Below are 19,469 nucleotides of genomic sequence, written 5' to 3' on the forward strand. Positions count from 1 at the left end.
AAGACTCGAACCCCCCAGCCCCCGTACGCCCACCCCAGGAAAAGCATTTCTTTCCTTAGCCAACTTGGTTTCACTCTGGAGACCCCACCAAGGAGTTCTACCAGTGTTGTTATCAAGGGATGATGCGCCACAGTGCTTCAACACAGAGCAACTTTCACTTCCCGGTTTCAGCCTCTCGTGCAAAGGCCATCTTTTAACCAGGGGAGAAACATATAAGCAGTCAGTGGCACAGAAAAATGCAATGTCTCAAAATAAATTGGAAGTTTATTAAGGTGGAGTAGAATTTTGCAGATTAACTTCCCAGCCAAAATCACTTGTAAGATTCGCTTTCATTTCGGAGATTTTTCCCACCTTTGCAAAAAGGCAAGTCACATTTTGAACCGTTCGCAAAAGGAATTAATTCTACTTTATGGATACTTTTGACCAGATCGCACCAACAAGGCTTCAGCAAGTCTGCCTCTTCTTGGGAGGAAAAAAAAGGTAATTTGAAAGTGATTATCCAGAGGGAATGATGGGAACACACAGGGTGCTCCTCACGATAGCCAGCTTCTCTACCAAGTTTGGCAGCCAGAAACCCTCCCTCCCTGCCGGTCCGTTTACAGCCAATTGTCCAGTGGTGCCTGATCATTTAAGACATCTGCTCTTAAGACATGAGATGAACTGGCCATAAGACGGCAGGAAAATCACGCGGAATGTGCCCCGGTTTGGCTGCGCAAGAAAACGGAGCTAGGTTTTCCTGACATGGCAAATTTCTCTTGAAATTTCCAAAACTAGGACGACATTCCGGCCTCCGTGGAGAACACGAGGCAAGTGGAAATTCAGGGTTGTGCACCGGTAAACAAAACAGCAAAGCAATTCTGTGCTGGGGGTGGGTGGGGGGGCTGTTCAGCATCTAACTCTGAGGAGGATCCAGGAAACAGACGTCCTAGGTGGCTTGTTTGAAAGAGACTCGTGGGTCTGCAGCCCAGGTCTATGCTTTGCTTGCTGGAAGAAATGCTCGCCTTCAGGGACGTGGCCATCCCAACCCTTCTCTCTTTCCCCTTGAAATCGGAAGGCACCAGTTCAACGTAAAGTGTCGGCCTCCCAAAACTGGGGATTTACAGTATGGCTTTTAAATTCCAGGATCTGTTTATATGGGGGGAACAGGAAACTACCTAATAGTGCCTTGCAAGCACCCCCTCGAAAGCCAGGACCACCTTCCCCCCCCCACTCCCAAATTCAGTTGGGACTTGGTGGCCACAACAGCAAACAAAAGATCATTTACAAGAACGTGGCGACAGTGAAGTTCTTCAGAAGTCCAGAGTTACAGTAAGAAGATCGGAAAGGAATCTTTCTTATGACGATACTATTGTGCTTCAACTGTTCAAAGCATTTGATTCTCTCCCTTTGTGAGAGTCACCGACCTTGTGATATTGCAGGGGAGAAGGAACCGAGTTCGAGGCGTGCGCCAAGAGATCTGAGCCACCGTTTTCTTGATTGGGGCTCTTGGTCATTGCACCGTCCCATCTGTTAGGTAGCACCAAAGGCCACAGTCTTGGGAAACATGCATTTTGTTTGGGTCAGGCGTGGCATACAAAAAAGAAACGGGATCACCAGTCCCTCTGAAACCACTTTCGCAGAAAACAATCCCGCCGGGATTTCTCCTGCCACAGCTCCAGTGCTGCCATTAGTATGTGCCATTAGCCGAGAGGGGCAATGCCAGTTTGTCTCCCTGTCCTCTGCTGGGCCGGGATTTAAAGCAGCTGTTCCAGCCGCAAGAGCATCGTCACCAGGCGGCAGCAGCAGCAGCAAGCACGAAGGGCACAGAGAGGTCCCCAAATACAAAAAATCAGTCCCACCAAAACGGGGGAAGATTGTCCCGTGAATCTTCTCTCTGCCCCCACTTTAAAGTGCTGAGATTGAGCGAAGAGGGAGATTGGGAAGAGGGAGGGCCATGAAAGCTAGAAGGAATGGGCGAAAAGACAGAAAGGAAGGACTGGGATGAAAGGGCAGCCCCTGCCCAGGCCAGAGATGGCCTCGTATCCTGCAGGTTGCTCTTGTCCTGACTCGGAGACAGACAAAAAGGCCACAACCAAGCGGAAAGCCGAAGCAAACGAGCCTTTGTTCCACGTTTCGGTGTGTAAATATATCAGAGTTTGCACCTTTAGTGAGCAGCTTCCTCTGTGGCTGATAGTTAAAAGCTTGGTTTTTAAGCCCAACTTTCCAGGGGGAACTTTTCAAAGCACGAGAGGCGTGGCAGAAATCCTAGCGGGCAGAATCTGCTCTGGGGATAAAGCCCCTGTGACCCGCTGCTTCCTTGCCCTCCAGCCACCCCACCCCACCCCACATGCTTGCAAAGTAAAGGTCAACCGTCCTCTGGGGCCTCCCACCTGGAAGAGGAACCCATGCAGGAAGCAGTTTTCGGAAGGATACCTGAGCCAAAACATTATTCATGTTATACACATATAAATTCCTACATAGATAACCTTCTGGGGTTTTTTTTTTTCATAATGTAAATTTTCACATTTTTTCTCCCTGCATTGCTGCAGATAAGTTAAGAAAATATATATATATGTATATATGTATATATTTACCACCCCATCCAGCTTCTCCCCAGTTCGCAACAGGGCACAAATTCCTCCCGATTACTCCCAAGTGCCCTTCGGGATCAGGAACACTGTTTTCGAGGGGAGGGTTCTCACCCCTTCCCCACCCCCACCTGCAGCTGTGGAATGATCCTGGGAACTCACAGCCCCAGGGACATTGGGATGGATACCTGGGAACAAGGCCACCCTTTCCTCCTGACTGGCCTCTCCTGCCGAGAGGTGGATCGGAGACAACGGAAGAATGCTGGGCCCTCCACGGGGGTCCCCTCCTTGCTAGTTTTGAGGCACTCCCTGGGTCGAAGCGAGCCTTGCGCTCCCCGCTTTTGCCAAGCGGGATCTGGCGTGGCAGGGGCCCGCTTGCCCGTTCCTTGCTTGGGTGCCCCTTTTTGGAGAGGGGGCTGTGATTCCGGAGACCCACCTTCCCTCACATATAATTCCTCCGGGAATGTCGCTACACACCTCCCTTCAGGTCCCCGGAATCGAGACGGGATCGAACCTGGGAACGGCAGACGCCCGGCTTCGGTTTATGCCGATGGCCAGATGGGGAGCGGGTGGGCCTCCGTGTTGAAGACGTAGTGGTCCAAGTTGATTAAGTTCACGTCATCCGAAAAGAGCAAGAAAAAGTACTTGAGGGTTTCACCCAGGAAAAAGCTCTCCATTTTGTCTCTCGGCTCTGGATTGCTGGGGTTCTGGACGTTGTCGATGGACGTGTAGCCACCGGTCGGGACCTGGATGGGAGAACCCAAAATGTGAAATTTGAAGGCCATCAAGGTCCACCATCTTGGCTTGTTTGGGGCGCTGTTCATTCAAAGCCTGCCTTCTCCCAGCCAATTCTCCCCGGCTGTACTTCTTGCTAACTAGGGTTGGTGGAGGGGTGAGGGGTTTCCTCCTTTCCTTGCTCTCTCTGATGGGACCCCGATGCTGAAGCAGACGGCCCGGGTTGCCCCAAGCTCAGGCTTACCCGGGTGTATTGATTGAAACTCTGCAAGATCTCCCAGCCCCAATCCTGGTACTTCTTATCGCCGGTGAACCGATAAAGGTAGAAGAAGCTCTCCACCGTCTCAGGTCGCAGCAGGTTGTGCCTATCGGCGGTCTGGGGAAAGGAGAGCAGAAGGGAAGCTGAAGGGCATTTCTACCCTGGGGGTGACTTGGGTGCCCACCGCAGAGCGGGCTCTGAATTGCGAGGCTCGTCCTCTGCTTGGCGCACCGGGGACCCAGGGCAGGATCAGCCCTGCTGAACTCCTCACCTTGATTTCCACGTCCTTCCGGTCCTTTTGTGGGTGCGTGTTGAAGTGGACGATTTCGGGGCTCAGTCCGGTCTCTACCTGCACGTACATCTGGTAGCAGGTTTCTGCCAGCTCTGCCGCCAGGGTCAGGTGATCTGCAGGAAGCCCGTTGTGAGCGCCGAGGGCCAGGACTCCAGGCAAGAAGCAGACCAGGTGATCCTGCTCCGGAAACACAGAGGGAGGAAAGCTGGTGGGATACCGACTTTCTCTGCCAAAGTCCCTCTCCTCTGCTGAAGCTGAGCTCTGGGCTCCCTGCACGCCACGCTTGGCCGGTTGCATGGCCAGCTGCCTTCCTATTACAGCTCTGAGAAGGGGTTTCTTATTCAAAAGAGAGGAACTGATGTGACAGTGAAAGCGAAGAAGGAAGGGGGAAGATCTGCACAGGCAGTTATGAGCCCTTGAGAAATGCAGGTGCTGGCAATACAGCGGGTTTCACGGGACCAGATTCTGAAAGGCCCGGCAGAAGGGCTGAAAACGCAGCGCTCGGAGCCTGAAATTTGACTCATTAAGCAAATCCATCCGCTGCCGTTCAGAAACTGGGAGAGGAAACATGCCTAAGTGCTCAGCAACACTCTTGGTTAACAGGGAGGGTATCTGGTTGCTGAAGAGGAAGCATGAGCCTCTGTAAGAGCAGAATTGTGGGAAAAAGGGTGCCCCTCTGCCCCCCCCCACCCGTTCCCTAAAAGAAGGCTCACCATCTTTGCACTGAAACGACCGTGAGCGAGTTCCCCAACAAAGCTCAGCCTTTTGGGATAGGATTTCCGGAGCAGGTGCATCTTCACGCCCTCAATAGCCTTCACGTAGTCTTCCAGGAGCCTGTTGGGGGGGGGGGGAGGCGCCATCGTTAGTGGCTGGGATGCTTCCATCAAGGCCATGGTGCATCATTAGGGCCGATCAGGAACGCCAATTGTCAAGGGCTAACCCTCCTGTATAAACTTGCAGGAAAAGCCCTAGAATTCTCCACAGAAAATCCTGCCAGGCTTCTTATAAAGGAAGGAAGGGGAATTCAAAAGGAATTACTCGTTCTCTTTCTTCCCTCCCTGGATCCACTGCTTGAGCAAATACTCGTAGTAGCTGTCAGCTCGAGCCCCCAGGGTGTAGACCCCGAGATGGGTGAACTGCCCGCTGTTGGTGTTGATGAACATGGGCACCAGGCCGTCGTTCTTGCCAGAGAGGGAGTGGACGTGTCTCATCACCCTGTCCACGGCGTTCTAGGAGGCAAAGGAACAAACAGTGGAGCTTTGGTACCCTGTTCCACTGACAAACGGGGTTCTGAAATATGCGCAGCAGCCAGAATTCTGAGGGAATGGACCCGCTTCCATCCAGCCTCAACCTGGGTGTGGGTGTGGGTGGGTGTGACCCTCTCTATGCCCTGTGGGAACTACACCCCAAGAAGAAATGCAGGAAGCATTACCATAACCGACTGTCCCAAAAGCTGAGGAAGTCTCCACTTCTTGATTAGGTAGTTTCTTCCCCTCTGCGCGCCCCCTCCTCCCCCCATTAAGAGGAGGGAGCCCAGCCAATCCACTCCCCTCCCTCCCCCCCCAGTACCTTAAATTTCTCTTCACCGGTCAGGCGCGAGAGCTCCCTGAATTCCAACTGGATGCTGGTCACTTCAGCCACAGTGCTATCAGAGGTCCAGCGTGGGGGGTGGGCTGTGCCCTTCCCAATGTTGACGTCCGAAAAGGGGATCTTGGAAGGGGTGTTAAAGGCCGGCATGAGCCTGCTCCCGATATCTTTCTGAACAAGGGAGAAATTGCAGAGTAGGAGGGAGGGAGAGAAAGGAAGGAAGGAAGCAACCGACTGACCGTTTTCAGGTGCTGGGCGGAGAGGAAAGACCGATTCAGAGGCCTTCCTGATCATTCTGAGGAGGGGAGGGGCCCTCCAGGGGTCTTCAGAGGCAAGCAAGATACTTACTGCTTTTTCCAGGAAGAGGCTGTCCCCAGACAAGTGGTAAGTGCTCAGCAGGCCTCCCAGGATACGAATGGCGCTCTCAAAGAGATTGACATCCACGTCTTTCTTGAAGTCCAGCTCCTTGGCCACCCACTCTCGGGCTTCTTTGAACTCTGCATTAGGGAAAGGAAGCCCAGAAGCTTGAGCCAACTTCTCCCATGCAGGAAAGGAAAAGCTAGCCCAAGTTCTCCAGACCCTGCCTACTCTGGGAGAGAAGCCCCAGGCCCTGTCCAGGCTCAGTTGCTCTGGCTGAGAGATTATTCCTGAGTTTGAGAGGCTCCTCCTTTATCTGCTCTATGTTGGGCTCTCTCTCCTCAGAGACAGCCGCCTCAACTTACAAGGGTGATTTTTTGTGGGTGGACGAAGGCCGAGACAAAAGAAGGGAGCCCGCTCTGCCTGCAACCTCCTCTAGATTCCCCTGGTGGTAGGAGGAAGGCCAAGCAAACTGACAGGCAAGGCACAGACCTGCCTTTAAGCCCAAGATCCACATGGTGTCCAGCGCGTCGATGAGCGTCAGTCCGAGGCCAAACCATTCGTTGAAGGACTTGGAGATGGGCTTCAGCTCGTCGTGGCCCCAGGCAAACTCCTTGTAACCTTTCCAGGCGTGGCGGAAGGCTTCGATCACCGCCAGCTGGCGCTTATTGAGGGCCACTGAAACAGGAAGGAAGAGGCATCGGGAGCTGCCCTTGAGGGAAAACGCAGAGCTACCCCCTCCTGTCTCCGTCACAGGAGAAGGTCCTGCGGAAGGAAGGGTGGGCTGCCACGTCAGCAAAGCCCCCCTGGGCAGCCATCTGGGTTAAGCTGAGCCCTGCCCACTACCTGGCTCTTTCTGGTCTTCGGATGCCACGGCAGAAGGCCTGCCTGGATGGTTTATTTTCTTGGAAGGCGGCTCAGGGCTCGGGTTGGGCTCAATCACGGCTCCTCTCCAACTGCAGAAAGAGGATTATTGCTTTCTCTGCTCCGTGGGCCTTCACTACGTTACAACCGATGACACAAAGACACCCCACGTCGTAGGAGAGCATTCTCCAGCACTTTCCCTGCCAATCGGCACAACTGGGCAGTCCTTCTCTGTTAGCGGTGACACGTCCACCTGCTAGTCAAGCATCCCATCTTTCCTGCATGACTAAAACGTGCAACAGGGCCAGAGTCCAAAACTGTCCTAGGCTAAACTGAGAGAGTTTACCTAACCTACCTAAGCGACTCACCTAACGACGGGCTTATCCAGGTTATGCACCTGACCTGCCTGGCCAGGATTTCCCTCCGCTCTGATGGCTTCTTCCTGGGACTTGGCCTCCGTCTCCCTCCAAGGTGGCCGGATCTGCAGATTCGGAGGGCCTCGCCGGGCAGGAATCTGTTTCGGAGGTTTCTGGAAAACAAACAAAGGAATCGGTTCATGGGCAGGAGTGGAGAAATCACAGCTGAAAGTCTAAATGCTTCAAGGAAAGCAGGGAAAAGGAGACCCTCCAGTTGTGTTAAGACTACTATGCTGGCCTATGGCGGGTGAGTCAGTCCAGTCAGCAAAGGCTAGTCGGGGGATCAGTCCGGTTAGAAAAATTCCTTCCAGATAGAAAAGTTCAAAGGCCAGATTGACAAACAATGATGGCCACATGCAGCTGAGCTGCCTAACAGCTGCTAACCCTCCCCTTGGCTTACAATAAGATAATAGGGGGGTGGGGGGTGGGGGATAGGAAGGGGGAATTACTTGAGGTGAAAAGTCCCTGAGGCTGGCATCGGCTTTCTGGGGTATCGGGAGAATGGCCTGATTTGCTGGATTCAATCCAGGGATCTCCAGGTCAGCCTTCTGCTCCTCCAAAGATCTGCTGGTTGCACCTGCATGAAGAAATTAATTGCAATGAACCTGATGCAACGGAGTGAAATCAGCCGCTGAGACTAGTGCTGACGCATAAGGTTGGTTTCAAGAAAGAAAGGAACACTAAGTCATTTTCTTCTGCGAGATCTTCTTGTTCCCACACAATAAAAAAACAAAACCCACAACTAAAGCAATGCTTGCAAGTTTGGGAGCACAATAGCTCGAAAAATTTTAATTTCTAAAAATAATTCATCACAGTAAAACCACGAAGCAGAATAACCTTTTATTTGAAAATAAGCCCCAAGTACCTCCAGAAACATGCAGTGCTTCTGAGCTGAAAGGTACAGGATTGTGGTTTTAGTCATTTGAAAAGCAACCGATTTCCATTACGCAACAGTAACTTATGGTAGAAAAACTAGCAGGAACGTACTTTTCCACGGGTCAGCCATATTTGCATACGTCCTGATTCCACAGACAACCAGAAAGGCAAAGAGGAAGAGGATGATGCTGCGCTGAAGGCGGGACAGCTGCTTCCATTTCTGAGGGGGAACATTACAAAAGACAAAAGGAACCTTCAGCCTGCAAACATGTTCGCAGGGAGGCTGACCCCAACCTCTCTGCATGAGTCCCCCCAAAACATCGTTGAATGCTGCCTACTCGCACCTCCTTGTTACCTTTCCATGCCAAGAATTACGGCAAGAGCAAGAGATCCTGCGGCTGAAATATTTATTTGATGCATTTGACTAATAGAGGCAGCACTTCACAGCAGAATCAAAAGAACAAAACACTTCTGACTTGGTGATTGACGGCAGACAACAAAGCACCCTCTCCAAGCCCAGAATCAACCCACGGGTCTCCTCCACAAAATGCCTCAGGAAAGCAGCCTCTGCTTCTCTCGTGCCCCTTTGCGAATACCCTGATGTGACCCCAATCCTCCTCTCAGCGCCCTGCCTTAAATGAGAAAGAAATTCCTACGTACAATGCAATTCATGGGGTCTGGAACAAGACTCCACTCTGCTTCTTCTGTATTCAGTGGGATGGCAGCTGCAGACACACACAAGCACTTCTCCGCTAAATGTCTCAAAGGAGAAACTCCTTGACAGACGAGCAACAGCTCGCGCCTACTTGCCACGCCCCTAAATGAGTCCTTTCTTTTCTCGAAATGATCCAGTAACGAGAAATGCACCTGCTGCCCGCCTCATCTACTGACTAAGCATTGGCGTTAGCTATTTTGGCAGGGAACGTTTCTCTGAAAAACAAATTAAAACTATCTAAATGGGAGGCAAAGCCTATGCATTTCTATCCACGCTTGATGGTGATGTGCTGCTTTCAGGATCAAAGGCAGCACAGAATTTTAAAAATGGTATGTTATTGGGTAATCGTTGACACACCCAGAGGCACCAAACTGGATTTTATGGTATGTGAGATCCTGAATGATGGATTCTCAGTCCACCCACCCTGTCCTTTAGCCTTAAAGAGAAGGATGCAACTCCCGTGTTCAGATGCAATCTATCTCAACTTGTGTTAAAGTTATATTTTACGGGCAAAGAAATAAAGGGAAACTATTATAGATCTATTTCAAACTATTTAGCTCTCGTCAGCTGGCCATTGGCTAAATAACTTGAAATAGATCTATACTACTCTCCCTTTATGTCTTTGTCAGTAAAATATAAATTTAACAGAAAAATAGTTTCTCGCGAAAGCGACTGCCTGCGAAGGCCTCTGGATTGGGGCTGAAAAGCGAAAGCGGAAGCAGTATGCGCTCCGTTCCATATTTGGGTAGACCAGGTTGCCCTGATAAAAAACAATCTATCTCGAGGGTAGCAAGCTTTGGGGATCCTAAAGCTGCCAAACACCAGAAATATTTAACCAGGAGCCATGGGAATCACACTCTTTGATCTGCAACCAACAGGGGTCCTTCCAGACTGTATTGTCTACCCTCAAAACGACGCTACAGAGCACTGCACACCAGAACAAGTGGACACAAGGACAGTTTTTCCCATCACTCTGCTAAACAAATAATTCCCTCAACACTGTCAAACTATTCACTAAGTCTGCACTACTATTAATCTTCCCTTCTTTACTAGTACCTCTTTCCACTTATGACTGCATGGCTGTAACTTGTTGCTGCATCCTTACAATTTATATTGTTTCCTAGTATGATTCGATTGCTTAATCATGACTATCACTAAGGGTTGTACTTTACGATTCTCGACGAATGAATCTTGTCTTTTCATGTTAGACGGAGAGCTTCTGCACCAAAGACAAATCCCTTGTGCGTCCAATCCCACCTGGCCAATAAAGAATTTCTATCCTGTTCTGTATTTATGGTGGCTAATCCTGTTACAATCCATGGAGGAAAGGGGTTTACTCTGCTGGCCACTGACAAGGATCTGAGGTCACCTTCCAAAGCCAACCCTGCGAGAGGAACGAGGCTTTCTGGTCTGTTAAGCCTGGCTGGCTGGCCGCCTTTTCAGCACCGCCCCTCGGACAGCAAACCCCAAACGCCCACGTCAGCAGCTCCCAGCCCGCAGGAGCGCTCCAACAAGGGGCCGACAGGGCCGCCCCACCCAGCCCTGCACCCCCAGCCCCAGCCCCAGCCCCAGCTAATCAGACCAGGAAGGGCTCGACCTCTTGGGTCCCCCCCCCACCCCAATCCTGCAGCGGCCCCAGTTCAGTCCTCCCGCAATGGCCCAGGCGCTGCAGTTCCTACCCCGCCGCCGGGGGGCGCGCGGCAAAAGCCGCTCCCGCCCGCTGCCTCTCCCCTAGAGGGCGCCGCGGAGCCCCTCTGCCCCATCCCGACTCTATGGCTCCTCTCACCCGCCAGCAGGAACGCCTCCGCCAGGCCTTGCTGTTGTTGTAGCCGCCGCCGCCGCCGCCGCCCGCCGTCTGGAACTGGCCGCCGCTGAGCGTGACCGAGATGAAATCCCGCCGCGGGGGTGACAGGAGCGGCGACGGCGGCGGCGGCGAAGAGGAGGCGGCCGAGTACATGGCGGCGAACGGTTTTCCTTCAGGAGCCGCGGAGCTCCCCTCCGCCCGCCGCCATGTTTCTTCCTGTTGCTGTCCGCGGCACCGAGCGGGAGAGCCTAGAGCGGCCGCGCTAAGACGCCGCGGAGTCCCTCCTTTCTTGGAGAGGTTAAAAGTTGCCACAGCGCCCTCTAGCCTTCACTGGGAGACGCGCAGTCAATAACACGTCAGAACCGAATTTTGGCACACCACGTGACCCGACCCTCAACTCTAGGAAGTGGCTCCACGTGACTCCTTGAAGGCATCCCCTCCCTTCCTTCCCCAAACCTCATATTTTGTTCCTCGTGATCCAGCCTGATGCTTTATATCAGAGGTCTTCAAACTTGGCAGCTTTAAGACTCCCAGAATTCTCCCAGAGAAGAGCCCTGCTTCATATTCTATGCTGCCCTCCTTCCTGGCCAATTCTTAGACTTCTAAGGAGGATGAAGAGAAGCCGACAGGAGCATCAAAAGACATAATGTGGCATTAAAACCAGCGCCCCCTTCCTTTGATCAAATCTCCACCGGAAACAAGGATCACACCTGGTCAGGGTTGCTTTTAAAATTCATTTTAATATGAAGAAAGATTCTCAGATATCCGGTCGTTTTTCCGACCTTCCTCCAGGAAGGCAAACATGCCTTGGTTTTGAAAGCGCTCTTTTTCAAAATTACTTTTTTTTTCTAAAAAGAATTGCTTTAATTTTTTAAAAAAATATTGACCTTTTTTCCAAAATGGAGCCATCCAGCTTCAGCCAAAGCTCAGAGCTCAGCTTTGCTTTCATCAAGGAGAAACGGAGATGGAAGGTTTTGGCCCCGCATGTATTTTTCCAGCCCCTGCAAAAAAAGAGTTGGACGCACTGAATGTGGGGGATTGTTTTAAGACACCTTAAAGAAAAACCCAAAGGGTAGAGATGGACTCTGTGATAAAATAGAATTAAACTAGCAATTAATGATGGTGGAGAAATTTTGTTTTGATTATCTTTGCTTTCTGCAACAATCACAAACCATCTTTTATTTCTAAAATCAGTCCTTTTCTATTTACTTTATACATACTGTGGGTTTTCCCCGTATCCACACATTTCTACCTCCCTTGTTCACATTATTTTTCATCAATTCTTTTATATATTTTTCAGACTTTTTGCAGATAGAGGCCTAACCAGGCTGCTGTTTCACTTTAGGGCACCAATCACGTGCTCTTAAAAAATGTTTACAAACCAAGGGAAGGGTTCGTAAGTGCACCAGGCCTAATTCAATATTAGCATTCTTTACATGCATAGCAAAGTTTCTACTGCTAAATTCTGGCTCTTTCCATGTTTTGCAAAGGAAAAAAAAAACCCCAATGAGTATATGTTTACAAAGGATTCTGCTGCCCTTATTCCTGAGTCAGTGCAAAAACCTGCCCAAAGTTGTTCCTTTTATAAAGCGACAGATATTTAACCCTTTTGGAGCTCAACGGAGAATAATAATTTTCTGACCTCTCCAAAGTAAGAGACTAGAGGTGAGATCTCGCACACAGCAGGCGGTTCCTCGTCTTGGGAGAAACTGGAGAATGACAGGAAAGCAAAAACATTTAAGGCTCTCCACAAACACACAAACGCAACACGCTGGAGGATAATAAAGATCCAAATGCATTGAAGTGTATTTCCTGGAATAACCAAATCTACTATCTGGGACTGGGATAATAACTCTAGATTCTAGATTTAAATAGTATGTAATGTATCCAATTCAACTGAATTGCCACTGAACATGGAGAGTTTTTATATTAATTGTTAACCATTCAAGTCTCCTTTTCATGGGTGTCTGGTAAATAGTTACACTTGTTTTAATATCCCCGATTTAAATCGTAAAAATCAATATTGACTTAACTTTAAAACATTCCCGTCCTACTCATCAAAGGAACACTTTGCAGGTGGTTCACAAAGCCTCGATGGTTGACTCAGACACGCAGCCGATTCACACAACGTACTAAACCAAAACCCAACCATAGCTGCGAACCCAGGACTTTGCAGCAGGAAGCCAAGGCTGCCCCTTCACCCCTGCCAAGCCTCGTGCCCAACCGGGCCGATCAAGCCAAGCAAACCCACCTCTCCTTTTGCGGGATCGGCTGCCCGTCCCCCGTCACGAATCTGCCCCCCGCCTTGAGGGCCCAGCGGTAATGCTGAGAGAGAATGGAATGTCGTGCCGTGGTCGGAGTGTCTCTGGTAGCCGTGTCTGCGTTCTTCAGGGGGGAGAACTCCTCTTCTCTCAGGACTTCAAAGGCGACAAAGTTTCTGTCAACCCAGGAACAAAGAGTTGGGTGCTTAAAATTGGCCAACAGATGGTTTAATTCTGCACAGTCGTTTCATTTGGCAATGCCAAGCTAGTTAAACATTTGAGGCGATACCCACATCACTTCGTTCCTTTATATTATTATAGATTCACAAAGATGGATGTTCTCGCCACCTGTTTGCCATGCAAAATTCTGGCTCAGCTGCTCACGATGGCAGCACCCCTTTCAGCTCCCAAGGCAGAACAGGTTTACCTGCCCCAAGAGCAGGTTTTCCCCCTGCGCCTTAAGGTGACCCACTGATCTGTGCAGGCCACCTCTGAAATAGGGAGGGGCCCCGGATCAGCCAGTGTGTGCAATGCTTCTACAGACTTTATGTTAATGCAGAAACTTGGAAGGCTGCACAGACCCCTCTCTGCCACCCCACTCCCTTCTGTCCCACTTTGGAGTCCCCAGGCCCAAAGAAAAGGAGAGAGAGGCACCGGCCACTAACTTAGCAAACGGGAACACATCAAACACAAACTTCTCCAGCTTTATCCCGTTGGGCTCGAGCGGCTCCACCCGACGGCCTTCCTCGTCCACGTAAGGCACTTTCTTGATGGCCACGTGGGGCGTCAGCTGCGACTCGAATTGCCTGGAGAGGAGAGAACGGCATCTGCCAATGGGGGTTCCTCCTCTCCAGACATCTTCCTAAGCCCAGGACTGTCTTCAGGAAACCCGGCCCCAAAGCGGCCCAGGACCATCCCCGGCCTCCCCACACCAAGAAGCAACAGCCCCCATGGGAGATCCAATGTGCTCCCAGGCAGCCTGGAAAGTTTTTTCAACCCTGGAAGGGAAAAGAGCTCTTCCCTGAAAACCGTTTCATAATTTTAATACTGGGAGGCCTTTTCTGTGGTTTGTTCAGACACGCTTAGTTTTTTTCGCCTTCTGAATAATACTCAGCTGACTGGCGGTTTGGCAGAGCAGTTAAACTACCTCCGACAGCCGTCAATTTCCAGATTAAAAGCAGGGAGCTCGTTCTCTCCCCCTTCCTGGATCCCATTAGGTTCTCCGTTGTCTTTGCTCCTGGCAATCTCACCCTGCTCTTGGGCCCCCTCGGTGCTGCTTTGGAGGGGGAGGGGGGGAGAGGGGACTTACTCCACTACCTCCCAAAGGAAGTCGAGGCTGAAGAAATGGTTGCAGATGTTTCCTGCCCGGTAGGCCAAGCGACCGTCAGGACTGCGTTTCTCGGCTGTTTCCGCAGGGATCTCGCTGTACTCCACCACCTGAAAGGCTCCGTCCACGCGACACACCAGCCCGACAGGCTCGGCGGGGTAGGCTTTCTCCACCACCTGCAAGGGCAGGATTAAGGGGTCGTTCATTCCGGGAGATGCGGCACCGAGAGAGGCTGGGCTTAAACCAGGCTGCACAACCCTTTCACCTTGGCACCACAATCGGCTCCTTTGGAGACGCAAAAGCCAATGAAGACGGGGTCCGCCATTTTGACCAGGATGTTGTCCACACAGTAGACATGGACGAACTGGACGCCCCGTCGCTGCATGTCCTCCAGGATCTTGTGGTCCACCAGGGCGCGGTACAAGCCACCGTTGCCATCTGCAACACAGGAGCAAGCAACGGCTTTCTACCCCTCCAGTCACCGCAGACGTTCCCGCTTACCTTCAGCTACCGTGGGTCCCTTGTTCCAGAAGTGGCTTCGATATACGAAACTCCTATCAAAAACGAGTGCAGAGAAACTGCAGAGAAAGTCCCGGAAGGCCCACCCAGCGCCAGAAGAGAGCCGCACACCTGGCGCCATGGCGATCTTGCCCTTCTCCTCCAGGATCACCTTCCCATCGAAGGTCACCGCCGGCAGCATCCTTTGCTCAAACATGATCACGTTCGACTTGTCCAGGTTGAAATAATTATGATCCCGGAAGAATTTCTCCGTCGGCCCCAGCGTGAACTCACTGGTCATGATGTACCTGCAAGAGAAGCCAGATGCCCGGCGTTAGCGGATTTCCCACCCGATCCCTTTCTGCCACCGCTTAAGGGCCGCAGGACCCACCAAGGCACCAGGCACGGCGAGCCAAACTTCTGGCTTGCCAGCTGCTCCACTCTGCGGATCCTCTCGGCCTGGATCTGGTAGAGGGTCTTGTGGCTGGGCAGGCCCACGTCGAACATGCCCTTGGGGTAGGGCACCCCCAAACGCGTCCCTTGCCCGCCAGCGAGCAGCAGTGCCGCCACCTTGCCCTGGGAGATCTGGCGGAGGCCTGCAAGACAGAAGGTCCAGCTGGCAGCAGCCCACCTCTCTTGAGAGGCCCCCCCCTAAACTCAGCTCCCTTGCCAGGCAGGCACGGCGGTGGGCCCGGTGCCAGGCCAGGCCCCCAAAAGGCCCCCCTGGCGGGCGCGCCCACCTTCCTCTTCCCACCGCTGCAGAGCCGCCGGGTCGCCGCTGCCGACGCCGCCCACCAGCTCGGGCGGGAGGGGCTGTATGCGGCCCTCCAGCTTCCCGGGGCAGGGCCGTTGGTGGCGGGCGCAGGCTTGGGCCGCCCGGCGGCAATGCTCGGCCAGCTCCTCGGGCTCCAGCAGCGCCAGCGGCCCCAGCAGCGCCTCCCGCTGCGCCGGCCCCAGCTCGGCCCAGAAGCGCAGCAGGTGGGGCTGGCCGGCGCGCTCCAAGCGGCCCCGCAGCTCCTCTTCCATGGCCGGGCGCGGCGGGAGGCCGGAGCGGGGGACGGAGCCACGACCCACCAGGCGCCCTTCCGCTCAGCCGCCGGGCTCAGCCGCCGGCCCCGCCCCGGCCGCCCAGGCGGAGCCCCAGCCCCGTTGCCCCGGCCGCAGCCGCTGGCGCCAGGGCAGGGCGGGGGGCAAGCAGCGCCGCCCCGGAGCGGCCGGAGGAGGCGCCCTGCGCGGCATCTCGGGGCCGGGGGCGTCGGGGGGCTCCGGCCGCCACTTCGGGCTCCTCCGCTGCCGCCGCGAAATCAAACCAGTTCGCGGGGCGGCTCCGCCAATGGGCGGCGAGGGCTGGGGGCAGGCGGCCAATGAGCGCCGGGCCGCTGACGTCACGCCCCTTTGTCCGCCGGCCGAGCCCCGATGGCGCCGGAGCGCAGCGCGGAGGGTCCCCCGCGGGCTTTCCTGCAGAGCCTCCGCCCGCTCTACGACATCCTGGACGAGCGGCGCCGGGGCTACGTGCACCTGCGGGAGATCGAGTCGCGCTGGCTGCAGCCGGGCGGGGAAGCGGGGCCGCTGCCGCCGGGGGTGCTGGAGGGGCTGCGCCGGGCGGCTCCGGCCAGCGGCTACCTCACCTTCGAGCGCTTCGTGCTGGGGCTCCGGCTGTCGCTCCTGGGCCCCGAGCAGCCCGCCGGAGGGAAAGCGGCGGCCCCAGCGCCCGGGCCCCCCGCCGACCCGCCCCTGACACGCGGCGGCGCCCCGCGGAGCCTGGAGCGGAGCAGCCACGGCGGGCAGGCGGAGCAGCAGCTGCAGGGCAAGAGAGCCGGTGAGGGACCCAGAGCTCCGCGGCCCTGGGCAGAGTTCTTCTCTCCCCTAGCTCGGCGGTCACCAGAAAAATGATTTGCAGTTTTAATATTGCACTAAATACTATTTATCTGTTTTAAAAATTCGTATTAGTGGTCCAGGAGATTCGAAATTATGAATTTAGGTGACCCCTGGCCTAGTTCAGACCAAACAATCTAGGTTTAATTGCAGAGGGGTGGGGGGCTCCCTGGTGGGACACGAAGGGGAAAAACCTGATTCATGAGTGGGGGGGGGATCTGCACCTGGGAGAAAGAGCACCCCGTCAGAGGGCAGATTGCAAAAGGAGTTGTAAATTGGGAGAAAAAAGGGGGAAAGGGGAAGAAAGGATCAAAATTGCTGCTTCCTTGTGAGTGGTGGGTTTACCAAGGACCCCTCCCCCTCCCCTTAAACTCTCCCCCTCCTCTTCCCCTCTGCAGCGGGAGAGGCCGATGGGAGCCGGAAGCCGAGGGAGCAGCTGGGAAACGAGGGTCCCTGCAAGGAGCCCCGGAGGCAGCTGAGCCTTCGAGGGGAACGGCGGAGACACACTATCACCCACGGAGTGGACTACGAGATGGTATTCCCACTCCTGTGCCCCCACCTGGCAGAAGAGCTGGCAAGGCGGAGGGATGCTCCCCGAGCTGGCCTGCTGGACTACAGCTTGGGTTGCCTCCCTGGTAGTGCACTGGGAGCAATGGGAACTGTAGTTTAAAGCAAATCCAGAGTGTGCCCAACCGGGGAGCGGCGCCTGCGCCCGTCATGCCCTCGTCTCGCAGTTGGAGGGTTATGGAGATGAAGGGCCTTGCCTGCTGACGCCCTTGCCCCCTCTGTGTCTCCCGGCAGCTGAAGCAGATGAAGGAGCTGGAGAAGGAGAAGGACTTCCTGCTGCAGGGGCTGGAGCTGGTCGAAGAGGTCCGGAGCTGGTACCACCAGCAGCTCCATCGCCTGCAGGGGCACCAGAAGCAGCTGGCACGAAGCAAAGGTCGCCAGGTGAGGGCAAGAGGCAGGTTTGAGGACGCTGGAACCATCACCCGGAAGGGGAGGGCTGGCCAGCCTGCTCAGAGGGCACCAACCACAGAAACCCCCCCTCCCCTTTTTTCTCAACAGGAAGACGAAAGCCTGGCGCAGCTCAACCATCTCTTCCCCCAAGTACAGAAGCTGAACCGGTGCCTCTGGCAGCTGCTCTCCCTCTCGGCCAAAGTGAGGATCCTGGTGGTGCAGTGGGGAATTGGGACGGGGGACGGGGGTGGGGGTGGGGTGGGAGTTACCCTGTCGGAGAAATCGTACAAATAAAATAAATAAACTTTGCTGGCGTTTGCCTGGGGCAAGGCCCTGCTGCCCATGTGGACTAGAAACCTGTTATGTGCTTTTCGCTTAAACCCCCTTTCTCTTCAGCCTGGGAGCTCAAGCCCCACCGCCTCGCACAGCCCGCCTGCCACTCTGCTGGGCCCCTCCCCATCTGTAGGGCCACAACAGACCATCAACATGCTGAAAGAACAGAACAGGCTCCTCACCAAGGTCAGCGGGAAGCAGAACCCCCCCCCCACTTTTGCCGGTGGGTGGGAGGGAGGCCCCAACGGTGCTTTGCTAACACCGCTTTGCCCTCCACCCCCACCCCAGGAGGTGACGGACAAAGGCCACCGGATCACCCAGCTGGAGCAGGAGAAGTCGGCCCTCATCAAGCAGCTCTTTGGAGCCCGGGCAGAAAGTACCAAGGACAGCAACCAGCTGGATTCCACCTTCATTTAGCCTCTGGACACCAATTGCCTCTTTCTGGGGCATCCCCCCCCCACCAGAGACTGGACATCTCCCATGGGGGGAGGTGAGGGGGCGGCTGCAGAAGAACCGGGGCCCTATCCACCCGCTCGCTTTGCAAGCCAGCCCTTCCGCACCCCACGGCCAGCAGGAGGCGTCGCGGCCCCATCTCTGGGAAAGGATATTCTCAATGGGTGCTTTGCAGGGTCAGGAGTGGGGCTGAGACTCCCACTATCCTGCCCCAAGGAAGCCCCCTCCCTGACTGCAACACTCCTGGATGTTCAAAAAATGTAGGGGTCCTGTCAGACCCCCAGGGGTCCCGATTCTCACCTCTTAGAATGAACACGGACTCTCTTTTGCGCCTGGGCCTTTGGCTGAATTGGGCATTTTTTTAATTTTATTTTTATGGCTGATATTTCCATGCTGCTCTACTCCAAACTCTGCCCGTGGAAGGGCATATATGTGGGTGCACTTCCTCTGTGTAACAGAAAAGCTTCAGAATCTGCTTGGTTTCCTTCGCGCTGGGAGAGAAGCCCCCCCACCCCCACCCCACAGGCGTGTTCAGCTGACAGGCTGCTTAGAACTAGCTGTTTTTCATTATAAGAGGAAGCTGCCAAAGGACTCTCTGACTTTCCCTCCAGTTGCTACAGAGGTCTCTTATGTTTACAAATAAACACTGTGTGTAGTTTTCTTTTTCTGCGTAGCATTTTTGAGGATGTGTTTTTTTAAAATACAGTACATGTGTTCGTTTTCTCATTGTGCAAGATCCAAATAAAAAAAGCTAAACCTTATTTTGCTGTTGCTTTTAGATTAGTGCCTGGAATAGATCGAAGGGGTCCGGAGAGGCTTTAGCCTGAAATCAGATGCCCAAAAGAAATTGGGGTGTGTGGCTGAGTCTGTTTAAGAGATGCTGATAAAGTTAAAATAAAAAAAATTCTAGCCGCAGGAGAGATTTTTCCTCGAGAAGGAAGCAAGGACCAAGTTAAGGATCTGTGTTTAATCAACTGGATCGCTTACTTTCAAAAATGAGTTTTTCAGGGAATGAAGAGGGCTGTTCTGCCAGAGAGTAATCTTTTTAAAGTTATGGATCGAGGCGTCAGGATTTTTGCACTGAACTTTGGGGAAGAGAGGGGAGGCGTGGGATAAACCTAGAAGGCTCCCCATCAGCTGCTCATTCCTGGAAAAACAATTCCTATTTTTGTGGAGGTTTTTTGTCTTTTCAATGCAAGGCAGGGTCCTTCTGAGGAAAAGTAGAGCGGAAGAGGCCCAGTTCGGGCGAGAGACCCAGATCTTCAACTCCCCCGACCTCGGGGCTTCTCCCCA

At 53.7% G+C, this 19,469-nt stretch overlaps 3 protein-coding genes across 4 annotated transcripts; 1 reads left to right on the forward strand and 2 right to left on the reverse strand.

Annotated features, from left to right (window-relative positions):
• Positions 1–246: 246 nt before the first annotated feature.
• Positions 247–10,716, reverse strand: MAN1B1 (mannosidase alpha class 1B member 1). 2 transcript variants are annotated; one of them, XM_034436212.3, is made up of 13 exons: positions 10,455–10,716; positions 8,065–8,173; positions 7,527–7,654; positions 7,030–7,190; positions 6,644–6,753; positions 6,290–6,475; positions 5,789–5,937; positions 5,423–5,611; positions 4,892–5,082; positions 4,567–4,687; positions 3,833–4,030; positions 3,547–3,678; positions 247–3,313 (listed from the first exon to the last, which is right to left on the reverse strand). In XM_034436212.3, the coding sequence occupies exons 1-13, from the start codon at positions 10,623–10,625 to the stop codon at positions 3,110–3,112; spliced, it is 2,049 nt and encodes a 682-aa protein (XP_034292103.2). In that variant the 5' UTR covers positions 10,626–10,716; the 3' UTR covers positions 247–3,109. The 2 variants fall into 2 exon arrangements, with proteins under 2 accessions (XP_034292103.2, XP_034292104.2); XM_034436213.3 differs by lacking the exon at positions 10,455–10,716 and adding an exon at positions 8,614–8,741.
• A 476-nt stretch (positions 10,717–11,192) lies between these two features.
• UAP1L1 (UDP-N-acetylglucosamine pyrophosphorylase 1 like 1) lies at positions 11,193–15,844 on the reverse strand. The gene is made up of 9 exons (XM_034436214.3): positions 15,299–15,844; positions 14,950–15,154; positions 14,691–14,866; positions 14,326–14,498; positions 14,043–14,236; positions 13,399–13,539; positions 12,724–12,909; positions 12,115–12,181; positions 11,193–11,473 (listed from the first exon to the last, which is right to left on the reverse strand). Exons 1-9 carry the CDS (start codon positions 15,582–15,584, stop codon positions 11,399–11,401), a joined length of 1,503 nt encoding a protein of 500 aa, XP_034292105.2. The 5' UTR covers positions 15,585–15,844; the 3' UTR covers positions 11,193–11,398.
• Positions 15,769–18,937, forward strand: SAPCD2 (suppressor APC domain containing 2). The gene is made up of 6 exons (XM_034436215.3): positions 15,769–16,377; positions 16,832–16,968; positions 17,235–17,381; positions 17,499–17,591; positions 17,787–17,909; positions 18,012–18,937. Exons 1-6 carry the CDS (start codon positions 15,975–15,977, stop codon positions 18,138–18,140), a joined length of 1,032 nt encoding a protein of 343 aa, XP_034292106.2. The 5' UTR covers positions 15,769–15,974; the 3' UTR covers positions 18,141–18,937.
• The last annotated feature ends 532 nt before the right edge of the window (positions 18,938–19,469 follow it).

Source organism: Pantherophis guttatus, chromosome 16 (genome assembly GCF_059756535.1).
Source record: "Pantherophis guttatus breed Tessera chromosome 16, ASM5975653v1, whole genome shotgun sequence".
Classification (NCBI taxonomy): domain Eukaryota; kingdom Metazoa; phylum Chordata; class Lepidosauria; order Squamata; family Colubridae; genus Pantherophis; species Pantherophis guttatus.